Source organism: Echeneis naucrates, chromosome 7 (genome assembly GCF_900963305.1).
Source record: "Echeneis naucrates chromosome 7, fEcheNa1.1, whole genome shotgun sequence".
Taxonomy (NCBI): Eukaryota; Metazoa; Chordata; class Actinopteri; order Carangiformes; family Echeneidae; genus Echeneis; species Echeneis naucrates.
The window spans coordinates 22834222-22852819 of NC_042517.1; the positions used below are offsets into that span (position 1 = coordinate 22834222).

Genomic DNA, 18598 nt, shown 5'->3' on the forward strand with positions numbered 1-18598 from the left:
AAATGTTGAACAGTTCAACTCACAGCTGCTCAGAGACATCCTTAGTCTACTGGACAGCATTAGTAAATTAGAGATTTTACTTTTATTTTAGTGAAAATGTGTTTATAGTGCTTATAATCAGATGTGCTGTTAGTGCTGGAGAGGATAGGAAGTATGTGGGTCATTCAGCTTCAGCTAAAAACCTCCTTAATGTCAGGATCAAAGACGCATTCAAAACAAATCTCGGCAGCAGTCTCTCAACTCTCTCATTTCTTGTGTTCACCGTCCAGTCTGAGCAAAGCACTGACTTTAAATGTGAAGCTGCGTTTCTGCTGGTTATAATCAGCAGATGACAATGGTGATAAAAGACAGCAGCTCCCATGATCCCAAACTATTTCCTGTGGTCTCCAGACTTTGTTATGTATGAGGCTGAGGTTCCTGGATACATAATTTCCATTTTGGGCAGTTGAAGGCCCAAAAATGTCGTGTTGCTTGCCTCATATACTCCACATCTGACTGCATCTCACAATAACACTACTCTAAAAACGACAAAAGTGTCATTTGATGATGTTGATGAAGGCACAGAACAAGAATCCTCTAAATACTAAAATCCTGTCGGAAATGGTATTTCTTGGACACCCTTTACACTCAGGTGCTATTGGTTAGAGAGTAAGGTCATCCTCCCTATTTACCTATCTCTGAGTTTGTTTGGAGATTGTGTAGCTTGGCCCAGCCAAGTACAGCCACCCGTCGGACACAAGCTGCTCTGTCCCTCAGTCCTGCTGTCAGAGGCTGCTCCACATACTCCACCAAACTGGGTAACCTGCCAAACACAGAACCACGCATTATCATCAATCAACAGGTCGGTGTGTGTGTGTGTGTGTGTGTGTGTGTGTGTGTGTGTGTGCATCCCTCTCTCTTTACAACACCTCACCTGAGGTTTGTCATGTTTCTCAGGGCCAGGCTTCGAACCATTGGGTTAGGATCCTGACAGTCTTTCCTCAGAGTGTTGATGACCAGCAGGGACAACTCCGGGTTCAGAGTGGCGTAGGAACACAGGAAGACATAAACCAGCTTCTTCTGCACTATGTCCACTGTGGCACATGCTTTTACCATTTCACTGAACAGGCCAGATACATCCACACCCTGTGACATCGCCCTGGGATAGAGAGCAGGGGGGTGAGAAAGAGAAGAATAAAATATGACAGAGTTCACATTAATCTTATGATGAAACCCAGACACAATGTACAGAGCCAGGAAGCAGAAAAACTCGACTATTAACCCTGTGGCAAAACTTCTAGGCCAAAAGGTGAGATATGGGTGAGGGAATCCAGACACTTTAGATTTTCTCTAGTTTGAGTGACCATGCTCTGGAATGCAATGAACAAAACTACATAGTTAATCAAAATATAATAAAAATTGCAACATACTTATATGTGATATATGACTTAGTGCATCTATATTATTATAATTCTTGTAGAGGTCGATGCTTCTGATTCCGGTGTGGGGGCCGTCCTCTCCCAGGGTTCCAGCAAGAATCACAAGCTGCACCCCTGTGGCCTTTTTTCCCCACAAATTGTCATTTGTGGAGAAACTATGACATTGTTAAATAGGAGTTGCTAGCTGTCAAACTTGCCTTGGAGGAGTGGAGGCACTGGCTGGAAGGTGCAGAGCAACCTTTTGTGGTATTGACAGACCACAAAAATTTGGAGTACATCCACTCAGCTAAGAGGCTCAACTCCCACCAGACCAGATGGGCCCTGTTCTTCAACCACTTTTGCTTCGTCCTCTCCTACCGCCGGATCTTCCAGGCAGAGCCTGAGGGGATTCTCCCATCTGCCTGTCTGCTTGGCGCCGTTACTTGGCTTTTGGAAGACAAGGTAATACAGGCAAAGTCTCAGTTTCCTGCCCCTAGTGTTTGCCCTGATAACTGCCTCTTTGTCCCAGCCAACCTTTGCTCACGGGTTCTTCAATGTGGACATTCCTCACCCCTGGCCTGCCATCTTGGAGTTACCCACGCCCTGGCACTCCTCAAGCAGCGTTTCTAGTGGGCATTGATGGAGAGGGATATCAGGGACTTTTTGGCCACCTGTTAGGTTTGCTCCAAGAATAAGAGCCTACGCCAAGCCTCAGCCAGTTTCCTACAATCTCTGTCAGTCCCTCATCGACCCCATACTCACTGTGGTGGACCGTTTTTCTAAGGCTGCTCATTTCATTCCATTACCCAAGTTACCATCTGCTAAAGACTGCTGAACTTTTCTTACAGCACATTTTCCGTGCGCATGGCCTTCCTAGTGAAATTGTCTCAGACCACGGGCCTCAGTTCACCTCTGCCGGGAGTTTTGCAGGCTTCTCGGAGCCTCTGTCAGCATGTCCTCCAATTTCCACTTGCAGTCTAACGGCCAGACAGAGAGAGTCAATCAGGAGTTGGAGACAGCCCTGCATTGCCTCTCATTCTGCAACCCCTCATCCTGGTCCAAGCAACTGTTATGAGTAGAGTACACCCACAAAAACCCTTCCTAGCTCAACTACAAGACTGTCACCTTTCGAGTGCTCCCAGGAGTACCAACAGCCACTTTTCCCAGCTCAGAAGGAGGCTAGAGTCCCATCGGTCCAGGCCTTCATTTTTCAGTGCTGCCGCACCTGGTTACTGGCCCGCTCAACCCTGATTCCGTGAGGGTCCACCCCACGTTTCACGTTTCTCGCCTCAGACCTGTCAGAAAGTCTACTCCAGCCCTCCTCCTGAACCCCTCCACCCACCAATCTCACTGGGGGGGCTCACCGATCAGTCTTCTAGCACTTATACCAGTCTACCTTCCCCTGCCCTCTGCCAGACTGCCTATTGTTTTGTTGCCTAGCATTCCAGCGTTCATTATACCTATCTGCATACCTGTCTGTTTCCTGAACCCTGCCTGTTTACCGAGTCTTAGAGTTTCTGTCTAGCCCCTGGATTATTCTGCCTAGTTTTCTGACCCCTGCCTGCCCCCACGATCTGAAGCTCCTGCCTCCGTTCTGAGACCTAACAGCGAGCGTGTTTTTTAAGTGGCTAATAAAGATAACATCATCAGCCTTAATTTTTTTTTCTCAACTAAAATAACAACAAGCAAAATCTGACAAATTGGCAGCATGGGGGAATAGTGGTTAGTGCTGTTACGTCACAGCAAGAAAGTCACTGATTTGATTCCCAGAGTCAGGGCCTTTGTCTGTGCAGTTTGCATCTTCTCCCACTGCTTGTGTGGGTTTCCTCTTGGTACACTTGTTTCCTCCAACTGTCCAAAGACATGCATGTTTAGGGTTAGTTAATGATGTAGTTCCCAATAGATGTTAATAGGTGACTCTAAATTTTCTGTAGGTCTGAGTGTCAGTAGTTTTTTGTCTCTGTCTGTCTGCGTGTGTTGGCCCTGTGATGGACTGGTGACCTGTCCAGGGTGCACCTCGCCCTCACCCAATGTGAGCTGGGATTGGCTCTAGCACCCCCTGTCAACCCGGAAATAGTAGAAGATGAATGAATGAATGAATTTGAGAAAATAATCACAATATGCTTTTTTCCAATTATTGTTCAGGTGTGGGGCAGTATGGTGGCATAGGGGTTCACACTGTTGCCCCACAACAACTGTGTAGAGATTGAATGTTCTAACCATGCCTGCATGGGTTTCTTCTGGGTATTCCGGTTTCCCCCTACAGTCCAAGGACATGAATGTTTAGGTTAACTGGTGATATTCATTTTCCCCATAGACACTGGCCTCTGACTCATAGTTGGAGCACTAGAACAATTCAGTGAAAGGGCTAGTTGTTTCAAAGTCCCAGGGACTCTATATGGCCGGGGCGTCCTCCTCCCTGAGCCAAGCCTGTGCCTGACCACATACCTGAGGGTGCTAGGTGTTGCTGCTAAAGGGCTTAACCATGGGACACATCATCACAGCAGTTGTGTACTCCAGCATCTTAGGATGTTTCGGCTGTTGCTCACAATACAGCCTCTGCTGAGGAAGGCCCAACTCAGGTTGACCGAGCCTGGGTGCATGTCTCGTGGTTAGGTGTTTTCTTTAGCTGCCCAGATGGCGTCACTCCTCTTCAACCACAATCAATGGATTGTCCTCACAACAGTGCTGGCAAGCTCTTTGATGGCCTGTCTGTGAGAACTGGTGCATGGTTTTGTTGTTGGTATGATGGTCATGTCGTCCATATAGGCTCTGATTGGTAGAAGACACATGCCACTTTTGGTCCTCTCGCCTTCCACCACCCAGTGAGATGCCCGTATGACCACCTCCATTGCCATAACGAAAGCCAGAGGGGAAATTATGCAGCCAGCCATGATGTCAATTTCCAGATGCTGCCAGGAAGTGGTGTTACCCTCAGCTGTCAGAGAACTGGAAATCCCGGTAGTAGCTCTTGACCAATCCAGTGATGTGGTTTGGTACGCCAAAGTAGTTGAAGGCCGTCCACAAGATCTTGTGGGGGATTGACCCAAAAGGCGTTGGTGAGGTCTAAGAAAACCACATGTAGGTTTCTTTGCAGGAATGTGGAGAGCCTTTGATCAAGGACCCTGAAGAATATCTTTCTCTCCACATTCAGCAGGCTGATCTGACAAAACTTATGTTTATTTGGTGTCCCGGTGCATGAAGTGGTGGCATGTCATTCGGGATGGTGACTGACTCGTACCTCCAATCATCAGAGTAAGTGTTCCTCAGGTGCTCTTCCAGGGCTTTTATGGGCGGTTTGAGGCTCCAAAAGGTCAAAAAAAGCCTTTGACAAAGCTATGGGGATTGCTGTAGAAGAGGGTCCTTGTCTGTTCTTTCCTCTTGCGTTGTCAACTGAGGTACTCTGCCCTTCGCAACTTTATCAGTCACTGCTTTATTTCAGTTTGTAGAACTTCAATTCCTTCTTTTTCTATCTCTGTGGCCTTCCTCCACTACTTTTAAAGTCTCCTCTCTTTCACCAATCTATCAATTTCCCGCTGCCTTCTCGACTTCTTTCGGCACCATGGCTGTAAATGGTGGCTCCACTGCTATCCAGTTTTCTTTCAACAAGACCCTTCTGTTGTTCTAGAAGGAGGACCAGGTCTGAATAAATGGTCTGCCATTCTCTCTCCTGGCTAGATTTGGGCCACTGATCTTTCCTTCCTTCCATCTTCCTCTTGATTGCTGGCAGACGCTGACTGGGCTCTGGGCTGGAGACTGCCGCTGGCTTGTTGGGCTCTAAAGCATGCAGGACACACCTGATTCAAATGATCAGCTCATCATCAAGCTCTGCTGAGGTCTGATCAGGAGCCACTCATTTGAATCAGGTGTTTTGGAGCAGGAAACATCTAAAGCATGCAGGACAGTGGCCCTCCAGGAACGGATTTGGACACCTCTGTTCTAGAAAGTGGTACAGGAAACTTGCACCACCATACTGAAAGACAGCTTCCTCTTTAGGGCTGTGAAATCCATCCACCACCCCCACACACTCACACAGATCACCTGAAACCAGAGTGAGGGTAACCAATGCAGGGACACTCTCACTCACCATGCTTTAACTCTGGACCTTACACCAGCTGCACTTGATACATTACACCTGATCTTCCCACATCAGCTGCTTATCTTCCCGTTGTGTCCAATGTCTTGACATTGTGTCGATTGCACATATGTACATTATATGTATTTATGTCCATGTGTATTCATTAAATTTTTTGTGTATTTATTACCTACTTCTTTTTTGTAGTGTGTTTCTATCGTCTTTTGTAAATATTTTAAGATGTCCTTTTGTATGCTGAGAACTACCTGTCAAAATTTTGTTATGTACAAGTATAATGACAGTAAATAATTCCTGATTTTCGTTTCGTCGATCTTGAATGGATCACTCTGTGTCTAACGGATAATCAGAGGGTGAGAGCAATCTGCCTGTCTGTGACCTACCTGATAACTTTGAGGATAGTGTTCCTGTAGCGTAGTTGGTCAGACTGGACATTGGGGTTGGACAGAACTCTTCTTAGGTCCCGGACAGTGTCCTCACTGCCTATATAAGGCATGGTGGCCACTGCCAACCTGCACACTGGTACAGCCTCAACAAAGGCTGATTTTGAAATTAAACACAATATTAACATACACTTGTTGACAAATAGTGATTCTATGGCTTGTTGATGATACTGATCAGTTTAGTATAAAGCTATTTAACACCAAAGAAGAGTAAATCATGTTTTATCTGAATTATTGCACAATAAACAGAATAAGTCAGATGGTTAGCTGAATTGTTCAAGACATAAAATATGTCAGGCCTTTATCTTAATTATTAGAGAGCAAATAAAATAAGTCAGGCTTTTATCTTAATTGTTACAGAGCATTTAGAGGAAGCCAGCCTTTTATCTCAATTATTACTGAGCATATAGAATAATTTGCACGTTTATCTGAGACATTATATAGCAGACTAAAGAATAAATCAAATAATAAATAAATGAATAATATAAATGAATAATAAAAGTTCATCGGAATTATTACAGCTCTTAAGAGAGTAAATCGATTCAGCTTTCATCTTTAAGGTTAGGATTCTTTGCTCTGCTCTTGGGGCATTGTCCCACCAACCCTGGAGCTACAGGGGACAGCTGGATGTGTGTGTGTGTGTCTGCCGCAGGTGCAGACTCCTCTGATATTACAGTAGTTTATCAACTGACACGGACACACAAACATACAGACAAACACTCATAGACATATACAGACATACACTAAAAGACAGATACATATACACAAAGATATTCACACAGACACACATTTTGCGGCATACACAAACAGACAAGCACAGACAGACAAACGCGTAGACACTGAGGAACAGACAAAAACACACACACAGGGTTAAAGTCAATGTGGTCCACTCAGTTCAAACATTACTGTGGGACAGAGACGCACACAAACACACACACACTGATTGGCAGACACAAACAGAGACACACAAAAACAGAGCTGAAGTCCACGTTGTTCACTTTGGTCATACATTACTGTGTGACAAAGACACAGAGACATACTTAGACATAAGGACATACACAAAGATGGGCATACAATAAAAGAAAGACAGGTATTCTATCTCTGTCTCACTCACTCACTCACTCATTCACTCACTCTCTCACTCTCTCACTCACACACACACACACACACACACACACACACACACACACACACACACACACACACACACAGTGAGTGACATTCACTGACAGACATACAGAGTTATGTTTACTTTTTTCATTACTGTGTGGCAGAGACACACGCAGACACACACTGCACCCCCACTCTCAAAAGCTCTCTCAAAATTTCTGTGAAGAAAATTTCTAGTATACCAACATTACCGTTAACACTCCAGAGTGTGGATCTTATCCGCAGCGGAGCCCGGATGACTAGCTTGTTTACACCGTGAGCTCTTCCGCATTTCTTCCTCTTCTGGTTTTGTGTTGTGTTCGTGGCATGCTGCTCTCTGCTGGTTGGAGGAAAAATAGCACTCGCCGGAAAAACAGCCGATCAATCCATGTTGATGAACGTAAACTGGGGAACATTCGTCCGTAAAAGAAGGGGGAGATGGGGAGAGAAGACAAAAGAGGGAAAAAGAGGAAAAGAGTGAGTATTTTGTATCCATAAGCTATTGATGGATGTATTTCTAGCTGCCTGAGAACAAGTAGGAAGCGTTTGACTTTTTAAAATGTTTTGGACGTGCCATGAACGGGATTGGAACCCACGACCTATGTAAAATGCATCAAATCCTTTAAGTATCTAACTACATGCAAGGATTGTTTGGCATCTTTTACAAATGTAATTTTTTCATGTAAAGAAATAATTTCATTGACATATTTCTTTATATGTCGTATATATATAATTTTATAATTTCTTTAGTGTAATAATTATTTTTTTTCCGCTCACCTACCTGAAGAAAAGGACTGCCCACTGCAAGGGGTTCATCACATGACTTGTGTACCAGATCCTTACATTGCTAACCCTCATTCTGAAAGTCCTCTTCATCATCATCAAAGACTACCACCCACATTTACCGCAACTGGAAAATCCTCCTCTAAGCATGTTTCTTTTCCCTCTGTTAGTTTTTTTTTTTTTTTTGAGTGTCTGTTCATCCTAACTAACATGTGAACAATATGCCATGTAATTGTGAGTGAGTGTTGTCATCTTCATTGTTATATTAATCACCATTGTTATTATTGTTATTACTGGTATTATTGTTGTTGCTGTTGTGCTGTTTTTCACAAACTGTCAATTAAAACACTGGTTGTAAATTGCACTGCACCAGTTTTATTTTTTCACAGAAACAGAAACAAACACTTTTGAATAATGTAATTAAAACAGAACACAAATCCTTTTACACATTTTATATAAAATATTACATTGTTCTGTTTCCCTCCTGTTGATTGTGTTCCCTGCCGTAATGTGGTTCACCTGTGTCTTGTTTAGTTTACTGTGTTTTTAAGTCCTGGTTTCTGTTTAGTCCTTGTCAGATCTTTGTTGTCTTCTGTGTTGTCTTTTGTCTGCTGGTCATTTGTCCTCTGATCCATGTCCTCAGTCTCTGAGACCCTTCTAACCCTAACCCTAATCCTTTTCTAGTTTTAGGATTTTTTCATTAAAAATATTCATTTCTCACCTCAATCTGGTTCTGCGTGCTCCTGCATTTAGGTCCTCACTCCCCCACCCCATGACAAAATATTTACAACAGAACTACTATCTACAATTATAAACTATTTACAAATCATTTTACATTATGACCTTTATTATTATTATTTAGAGAATTTTCTCCTCAATGCCTGTAGCCACTGGTCTTTTGGCTGGGATTCAGTAACCGGACAATACACCCTGCCACGGTACTGGCTGCATCCAGTCTTGGCAGTGCAGAACTACCACACTTCTTGCAAGTGTTTGCCTCAACAGTTCAACTGTATGGCCTCTTTGGGGTGGTCCCAGCTTCCACTGTGGAAGGCGCACTTGCTTGTGGGCTGGTGCCCTGAACAGCTGCCACAGGAAGGACTAACTGTATCACTCCTGCTGGTGTGATGACCTGAGGTGCCAGAAACAGTCCTGGTGCTGGGGGTGGAGCAAGCACCTGCCTCGTCACTGGCCCCCTTGGCATGATGGGACGTGGGCGCTGAGTAGAGGCTGTCTGACCTCTGCTGTGCCTGGCCTGCTGTACACTCCGGCAGCCTGTACTGATGTTCCTCTTTTGGCTGCATGGGTTCATCAGGAAGTACTCTTGCTTCCTAAAGAAGCTGTGCAGAAACAGGGATGGCTGGAGGTAACGCAGTGCCCTGGAGCAACACAGACAGCCCCTGTCTCTTTTGTCTGCTGTTGTACCACTGGATGAGGGTGCTTTGATTGACTTCAAAAAGCTGAATGTCTGTCCCATGAATCACCAGAGCATTCCCAACCACAAGCTGTCTGATTCGACGATAGCCCCTAGAATTAAGGACCACCTCGAATCAGTTGACTTGCCTTGGATGGAGATCTGAGTCTTATAAAAATGTTCTCTACCAACCGACTGCAGTCAGCCCACTGGGAAGATGTAACACTTGCTCCTAATGAGCAACGGGTGGTGCTCTCTACACCAGATACCTTTGAGGGTTTCTTCGGCGTCCTAAGCCAGCCACTCAAATGTCTGTCCTGCTGCTTATCACCTTCATCCAAGGCCTGCCACAGTGATAAGATTGTGTCCACCTGCTGGTTGCTGAGACAAAGAGAGGTCTGATCCCAAAGCTCCGCCAAGTACTCTTCCAGGCTGTCCACATGCTGGTACCCAGGGATGGTGTTTTCATCAACAGCCTATTGATGTTTTGGATTTCATGAAATATGTAATAATATATAGCCTCCATGTTGATGCTGGGACTACGCAGCGTACACGGAACGATAGCGGCTCCAGCACTCTCTACCACGGCCCTAATCTAACGACAGGAGACAGCAGACCTCCCCTTCTCCCGCTGGAACACCGCCGGCAGTTTGTCTATGAATATTCTCATTCATCCAGGTCATTGAATCGATTCATATCTGGCTGCTAATCATGTCTTGATGAGCATTTTATAAGGAGAACTTTCTCAGCATTGATCACTTCAAATATAAAATCACTGCCAAATATACATGTTTAGTGCACTGTGGGAAATAATCCAAAGTATAGAATATGATAAAGCACCCACAAATGAGCCATTCTGCCAATCATAAACCACTCCTAGTCTTGATTCCGAGCCTTAAATGGAATACCATAATGAAGCACACAAGTGTTAAGTGTTTCATGAATTGAGCACTGCTTGTCACAAGGGCCAGATGATTTTAAGGATCCAAATTGGTGAAATGATCCTTCCACGTCCTGCCTTGTCCCTGCTAAAGTGGTGGAGCTGTCTCCTATACTCAGTAGTTGCAAATTATGTTTCAACACATTATTCACTCAAACTTAGTTTACATTTTTTAACACTTTAATTTTTCACTTGCTTTAGAACTGATTAACCCTGGAAACAATTTTCTATGGGCTACATTTAAACATTTAAACTTTTTTGACCCTTTCATGGCTGAACATATTGAGTGAGCATGTAAGCATCACAATTTAATTTATCATAGGACTGAAAATTTTGAATGTTAAATTTGAGGCAAACATACACACACACTAAGTTGATGATGGTTTTTATTGATGGTGAAAAGGAAATCTACAAATACAGCTTTATACCTCCAGCAGTCTAAGGCCAACCCCGATCCAAAGGCAAACATCCACTCCACCTTCCCCCATTGGCTGGGGTTTCAAAGGCAGAGCTTCATGAAAAGGAAGGGTAGGAAGGACTTGCTGCTGGAAAGCCATTTAGCTGACACAGATGGACACTCTGGGCACCACCCGACCTGTCTAGAGGGAGCTGCTCAAGCCTTCCTCTGGGCTTCTTGGGTGGAGCCAAATACTAAAGAACCATTTTGTTTTTCATTTGATATAGTCACCAATATAAGACATTAACATCACCCACTTAGCGCCACCTCCCCACAGCAAAACACTCTAACTGATAAAATACATACACACACACACCCCTTCAATTTTCATTACCTGCTGAATTCGGCTAAACAAACTTGGAATGTTTTCTCAAGAATCTTTTGAAGAAAGTTTTCTTTTGCATTCAGATAAATTCCATAAAGTAAATAAAATATATGGATAAGAAAGCTGAGGAGTCTAGATCTATATAACATAGGGTAGGGGTTACTAAACCATACTACCCTGAATTTACATTTCATTGCATGGTAAATGGCCTTTTTCAGCAGCCCCTTCCAAAGATAGATAAATGATAGTACACGCTGTCCATTCCCTCTTCCACTGGAAACAACTAATTTTGGTGTGTGTGCTCTCAGTATTTGGACTGACAAGCAGGATGAGATGCATGCGCACATGCATACACACACACACACACACACACACACACACACACGTGCGCGCACACACGCACACACACACACACGCACGCACCCACCCTGTGTCAGAGGAGTGCCATTGTCTACGACAAATTGGGGCTGGGAGCAGGGCTGGTGGAGCTGTTGTCCTGACTTGCTGCCTGGCTTCCTCGTGGTAGGACCTCGATGATGCGGGGCTTGTCAATGATGCGGGCACGGCGGTCGCCTTTCTCTACTATTCCAATTATCCATGCCCCACCAGTTGCTCCCTGACCTCCAGCTCCAGAGCTCTGGCTCTTCATCTCTGAGCAAAACTTGGCTGCCTGCTCCCTGGGCAGACACACCAGCAGCCCGCCTGCATAAGAGGAGAGGAAGACAAAGTTGCACTTTTAAAAAGGGCCCACATTTTGCACTTGTCCAGTGATTTATCCAGTGAGATATCAACAAGAAGACTTATATGTGGTTTACAGAACCAAAAACCATCTCCTCCAATGGCCTCTCCCATACTACTCTCAGCTGGTTCCACTCAGTTCGTACAGCTTAAATCTTTCACTTAGCCACTACTGGTGTACTCCAGGGATCTGTCCTGGGGCCCCTTCTCTTCATCATCTATCTCTTCCCCCTTTGTCTCATCCTCCGCAAATTCATTATCCAGTTCCCCTGCTTTGCAGATGACACCCAGCTGTACCTTTCCTGTAAACCAAATTCCACACTCCCACCCCCTCCCTCACCTCTTGTCTCTCTGAATTAAAAAGCTGATTTACCTCAAATTTCCTTAAATTAAACTGCAATAAAACTAAAATCCTCCTCCTCTGCACCAAATCCACCCTATCTGAAGTTTCTCTCTCACCATTGACAGCTCCTCAGCTTTCCCCTCCACTCAGGTAAAGTTGTCTTCAATAGCACACTTTCCTTTCACTCACATCTACACCACTATCTACACTATCACCCCCATATTTCCATCTCTGCAACATAAACAGACTCTGCCCCTCCCTCATCACCCACACTGCCTCCATCCTTGTTCACAGCCTCATCACCCCCTGTCTAGACTACTGTAATTCTCTCCTCTTTGACCTCCCTCATAAAATCCAACTGATCCAAAACTCAGTTGCCCGCATCATCACAAAGATCCCCACATACCGCCACATCACCCCCGTCCTCCAGCACCTCCCTGTGAAACATCGGATCACCTACAAACTCCTCCTATACACATACATGGTCATCCACAACCTCGCCCCCCCCCTACCTGTCTGACCTCCTGCATGTCACCACCCCCACTCGTCCCTCAGATCATCCTCCTCCATCCACTTCTCTGTGTCCCCTGCCTGCCTCAGCACGATGGGGGGCAGAGCCTTCAGTCACTCTGCTGCCCAGCTCTGGAACACCCTACCACCTGACCTCCATAACTGTGACTCTATCCCCACCCTTAAATCAAGACTCAAAATTCACCTGTTCCAAACTGCGTACTCCCTCTAACCGCCCTGCTTTTACCATTCATGTCTTATTTTATTGTGTTGATTTCTTTACCATGGTTTATTTTATTGTGATTTTTTTTTTTTTTTTTGCCTTGGTTCACTTCATCGTGTGATTTTAATTTATTCTGTTTGTAACATGTCATTGGGTGAGTTGAAAGGTGCTCTTAAATAAAATGTATTATTATTATCTAAGTGTAGTTTTACATCTCCTTTCCCAGGCTTCTTGATGGAGCTCTAGCGACAATAGCTCAGTCTCTCCAAATTGGCTGACTATTGATCAGATACAAATGGAACAGGTGCAAAGACAGTGAAGCCATGCAAAATTGGACTAAGGGCATGGCTGAGAGCAGTGACTACTTTGTCGTAACATCATAAAGTTCCATAAGTCCTGATAGCTTGTTTCAAGCCTCAGTTTCTGAATCCAGGTTATGTATATTTGTCCCTTGATGAGCACTTGTATGCTTTCACAGTAGAGTATATGAACCTTGACCTGATTTATAATAACCCACTCATCCTGGCCCAAACAAACAAACAAAAAACCATGCAAATCTACATTTAGACTATGTGGACCTTCAATTCTTCAATTATGACATTCATATCGACATGATGTGCTCATTCTTGATTGAATTAATTTCAGTGTTCATACCAGAAGTCTCTGATGAGGTGCCATGAACCAGGTTGAACGCATTTCCACAGGCTTTACTGATAGCAGTCATCTTGGCTATGATTGGTAGGTTGTGGATGACAAAGGCCACCTCGTTTCTTTGCTGTGTTGCCAGGTTGTTGGCATGTCCCAATAACCCGAAACCCGTCACATCGGTTGCAGCATGGGCCTGGAACTTGTGCATCAGTCCTGCAGCTGAAGACCCGCCCCCATAAATAAATAAATAAATAAATAAAGCAGTGGTTGAGTGGACATCATTCAGGTGTGCATTTCTTATGATTTCAGCATGCAAGAAATCAAGACAAGAATTTCATCAAGTCTAAATCTTGTCACAAGCATTTAGGTGCTCTGTTGTTTCTAGATTTCTGTGGGTCTGCCATTGTCAAACTACAACAGGGACTCTACAATGTTGCCGCAGAAATTAACTGTGTAATGTAATGAATGTAATTTCTTATAAGATAGGAACCACTGAAGCTCCAGACATCATGTAGGTTATCTTATCAGACTGTACAACAGTTAATGAGGCCACAGCTGTAAGAGAATCTCTTAGCTGTAAATGAAATGGTAAATATATTAGCGATGACTGCAGAGGTCCAGTACACAGTAACCAAAGTGCAGTTTACCTGTGCGATTTAGTGTTGCCATGGAGAACATAGCTTCCTGATAGGCCTCTTTGACTTCCTCTTTGGTGACAACTAGCTTGATCTTGTTCCACCTCTCCGGCTAGTGAGAGAAGTATAAAAAATAGGGACAGGGAAGTGCAGGTGATGGAGAAATGCATGTCAATATATGATGATAACACTTAATGCACTGTTAAGGTAAGCTGAGATGAGCAACCAACCTGATCAAGCCACTGGTGAGCATTTACAGCAACCTGCGTCCCTAGAGGTTTGGTCAAAACCAAGACATCACCGGGTACAGCCCCATCTGGCCTGGAAAGAAGTGCCAACACACTGATCATTACTGCCCTATAGAAGTGTATCGCCAAAGGAACACTTTAAATGTTCCTGTGTGAAAATTGCATGAACCAAAAAAAAAAAAAAAAAAAAGGCGTTAAGTTCCACCAATGGCCCTGTCCCTACACCAAGGGTGTTTGTGGCAGTTGGCCTTAATGATGCCAAGTGACTAGAACATACAGATAATATTGACTGATATAAACCATTTGATGATTAACTGGTATTGGCATTTATAATGGTTGTTTAAATGACAGTTAAAAAATATGTCGACTGTACTTGTTGCAAGTTTGGCTCTCTAGAGGGCACACCACAACCTAATTTTTGGCAACATGTCCAAATGCCACAAATGGCAACAATCAGCCGAGCCAATCAGGGTTGAGTGGAGTTGCCCACAATGTAGATCATCTGTGTTCATTCTAAATTGGGACATTACTCAAAGTGTAAAAAACATTTGACATCGCTTCTTCTCTTAGCCCAAATAAGCTTGACAAAAGTCTTGTCAGCCATGTTTGGTTTTGCTGTGCTAACTGAAAGCCTGTACTGTCAAACTTTAAATTGCATTAAAAATCAAGGTAGTAAAGTAGTTTGGGCGAAACTGTTGACTGATTCAAATGTAGGAATATTTATAAAACAATGGGGCATTTCTGTGAGTAAACCAACAATAAAAATAATTATAATGCTTTCCATTGCTAAATTAGTTAATTCACAAGGCTAGCTAATGCATTCTTCCTCGGTAGAAGGCCACTAATATTAATGTACTAGGACATGTAAATAAGCATGAGATGAACAAGTATCTAACACAGCATGTAGGCCAAACAAAGTGGAAAGTGGAAGTGGAAAAACAACTTCAACTGACTAACATGATGAACTCATTGGGCTGGCACACCACCGATGCCACTCCTCCTACGATGATCCAAGGGTTGATGACAGTTTGGCCACCTGTCACTGAAGTCCCTCCCTCCTCTGCTGCATCCCGAAAACCTTGAATCATCAGCGGCATCACCCGCTCACGGTCCTGTGTCATAAGTCACAGACATACAGACAGAGCTGTCACAAGAGGCCTGAGTTCACCTCAGAGGAATCAGTACACATGGAATTGTAAATAGGGCTTGAAAATAATTCAGTAGTGTGGAAGAGATTTGACTATTGAAGATTGTGTGAACTTCTGGTTTGTGTATGCTTCTAAATGTGCCCGAGAGAAAACCAAACAACACCACCACCACCACCACAAAAACAAGCATTTAAAATAATAAGAATAGGATAAACGGCTGGAGTTAAAAGAACAATAAGTCAGTAAACAATACCAGGAAAGAGGGACCCAGTAATTAGTATGTGTGAACGTGTACGTGCAAATGAAGAACTAGCTTGAAGTAAAGGCTGTAATATGTGTGTATGAATGCATGTTCATCAGTGCGAACTGGGATGATCAGCAAAAGCAACAGTCTGGCATCTGAACACAATTAATCTGTCCACCATTGAAGCAGGTCACCTCCATAAAATAATCTGAAAGCCTGAAGATGAGGCAACATAGAAGTTTAAGTCACCCTGTCCTAAAACATCACCACCACCCCAGATGTTTTTATTGTTGTTCACTCTATATTCCCAAGCAACTCTGACCACTTCTCATATTCTTAATTGTGACTGAAATATTTTTGTTTCACAAGAATAAGATCAGCCTATTTTGTAGTTTAAAGATATTATTTACAAAACTGGGGTTTATCTTTCCTCGATGTTGATGTCTTGTTTGTCTATAAAAAAAAATATAGGAGAATGTTTCACAGCAAAGTTATTTTTAAGATGTTTGTATCTGTTGTGGGTGTCGTAAGCAGTTTGGTCATATGGCACAGCCCATAGCAAGATTATTGGAGAATATAAAAAGTTGGAATCCGTTACTGAACACACATCATGTTACCTTGTCATTCATCTTTTGGCTGACACTCAGCAGCATCAGCATGTTATCACACTCTGTAATCCCCATGGCATAGAGATCACTGAGCACATTAGCACATGCTATTCTGCCCTGAGAAACACACAGAGAGAGGGACAGAATAAGAAAATAACCATCAGAGTTCTGCCATTGTTCTTCTTAAATATGACTACCTTTACAGTTCCTGTATAACAGTAACACAAGGGAAGTTGGTGTTAAAGTTGTGTATGTTTAGTTGGAAAATATGACATGATCAGACATTTTGAATAGCTGTTTGTTTTTCTGTTAAGGTGGACCATCTAAGGTACAATAAACTTGCCCAGAAACTCCTACTTAATTGCAGATGCTCCACAATAGACTGTATCTTGACATAGTGTGTTACAGCTGTACTGTATAAGAGATCAGAGAGCAACAGAGAGTATTAAAAACTACTTAAGGCATTGTCAGCTCCCTACTTCTAAACCTAAGTAACATCCACCTAGGGAGTCTTCAAAAATGTGCAGACAGCACCAGAAGACTGCTGACTGCTTTTTTTTTTTTTTTTTTTTACATTGGCCCAGAGGTGTGGAAAGACTGTTGCCCTCATAAGTCACATTCTAACAGTATCTGATTATTACTTCTTAATAAAAGAGGAGTAAGTTGATAATTCATTACAAGAGATACCATCAATCAATTTGAGAGTAACAAAGTACAATGCAAACGGTTCAAATTTACTGCAACCTGACCATATGCACATCCAAGTGATTATGTATAGTTGCACAACTGAAACAGTGGGTATCATGTGATATGCTTGTGTTATCATCACAGTTGCGTAAATGAGTAAGCCGGAAAGAATCCATAAAAATTTATAACAGATTGGCCTCTCAACTAACAGTTGCAGGGTGCCCAAGTACACAAGGTAGTAACTTGCCATCATGTAGGGATCCTCCACCAGAGGATAGAAGAAGTCTGTGGTCTGGACCAGTGAGAGTCCTCCATGTCGCAGAGGGATCACACAGCAGTCCATTCCCACACCTGGAGACATCACAGTGTGGACACAAGGGCATGTGTGCAATATTCAGTCACTGGCAAAGTAGCCCAGCGATACATTTCAACTTATTTTAAGTGCTCAGTTTGTGTTAACTGAAATGCAATCGTAGTAGTGGTCTTTTGGTTGTCTACTTGTTTAGCTTCCAACAGACAGGCAGCAAAGGGACTGTTTCGTGGTATTGCGTTGGTGCATTAAGAGTAGAAACAGGTTTCGCAGTATTACTACATGCGCCAGTTTCCACACAGCGCAGACTTCTGCAGCTCGTCCAAGGTATAACATACAGCTGTGTTTCAGTCCTGTGAAAGTCCCTCACAGGAAATGTTTCATCACACGGCTGAACTCTGCCCTTCCAGTATCAAAATGATTTCTGCTGAATCATACCTACACCAAGGCACTTCCAACAACTCACGCAAACTGTGATGTTTTCCTGACATAACTACAATCTATTAAATTCATTTATGATGTTTTTTTAGTTATGAGATACACGTTTTATAACTTAATATCATAACAAACACAAGTGGTAGTCATTAAAAACAAGTTGTTGGTTTGCGATAGCTATTAGTTAATACAAGCTAGCACGGTTAGCAACACTTCTGCTAGCTAACCGCGTTGGTTAACATATAGGACTCACTCCGCTAACTCCCAATCGGGTCCTTACCGAGCCGGGGGCCGGGCAACTGCTGGACGAACTCCGACCCTTGGTCTCCGGCCTTTCCAGTCCCGTCAGCCCGGTCCGGCTCTAGTCCCGCCAGGAGTTTGAGCAGAGCCTCCTGCGGGACTTTGCAGCCTCATCCTTTCATCTCCGAAAAGGATGTAAGACGGAACCCGCGCTCCAGGCCGTGCTCCTCGGGTTTGAAGGGCTTGTATCCGGGGGGAAAACAGCCCTCGGTGCGCACAACCTCCGCCATGGGAGGCGGGGAAGTTGAGGCTGACATGCCCGCCTTAAGACCACTTAAGACGCAAACCCCGTCGGAGAGCCCGGTCAGCTAACAGCCAAGGCTGAATGCAGCGTGTATCCGCCGCGCTGCGTGAGGACACTGCAGTCAAGGGACCACAGCAAGACCGGAGCGACTTCCTGTCTGGCCTTTCAGCCAAAAACTCATATTGTACAAATTCCCAGATCTTAAACGTAACTCTGTGAGCAAACAACTGGGAGATTGGCCGTAGTTAATGGCAATATTTAATAAATGTATTCAGA

General features: G+C 43.8%; 2 protein-coding genes across 4 annotated transcripts in view; both read right to left on the reverse strand.

Annotated features, from left to right (window-relative positions):
• ap4b1 (adaptor related protein complex 4 subunit beta 1) overlaps window positions 1-7364 on the reverse strand; it is a 31874-nt gene extending 24510 nt beyond the window's left edge. For both annotated transcript variants that reach the window (XM_029505979.1, XM_029505980.1), the window contains exons 1-4: window positions 7295-7364; window positions 5874-6030; window positions 914-1138; window positions 672-802 (exon numbers count right to left, since the gene is read on the reverse strand). In XM_029505979.1, coding sequence (XP_029361839.1) covers window positions 672-802; window positions 914-1138; window positions 5874-5986 — 469 coding nt within the window. In that variant the 5' untranslated portion in view covers window positions 5987-6030; window positions 7295-7364. The remainder of the gene's footprint in view (window positions 1-671; window positions 803-913; window positions 1139-5873; window positions 6031-7294) is intronic.
• Window positions 7365-10587: 3223 nt separating this feature from the next.
• On the reverse strand, window positions 10588-18447 carry sephs3 (selenophosphate synthetase 3). 2 transcript variants are annotated; one of them, XM_029507304.1, is made up of 8 exons: window positions 18059-18447; window positions 17281-17384; window positions 16356-16463; window positions 15304-15458; window positions 14329-14419; window positions 14111-14210; window positions 13470-13682; window positions 10588-11703 (listed from the first exon to the last, which is right to left on the reverse strand). In XM_029507304.1, exons 1-8 carry the CDS (start codon window positions 18333-18335, stop codon window positions 11453-11455), a joined length of 1299 nt encoding a protein of 432 aa, XP_029363164.1. In that variant the 5' UTR covers window positions 18336-18447; the 3' UTR covers window positions 10588-11452. The 2 variants fall into 2 exon arrangements, with proteins under 2 accessions (XP_029363164.1, XP_029363165.1); XM_029507305.1 differs by lacking the exon at window positions 13470-13682.
• Between the last annotated feature and the right edge of the window lie 151 nt (window positions 18448-18598).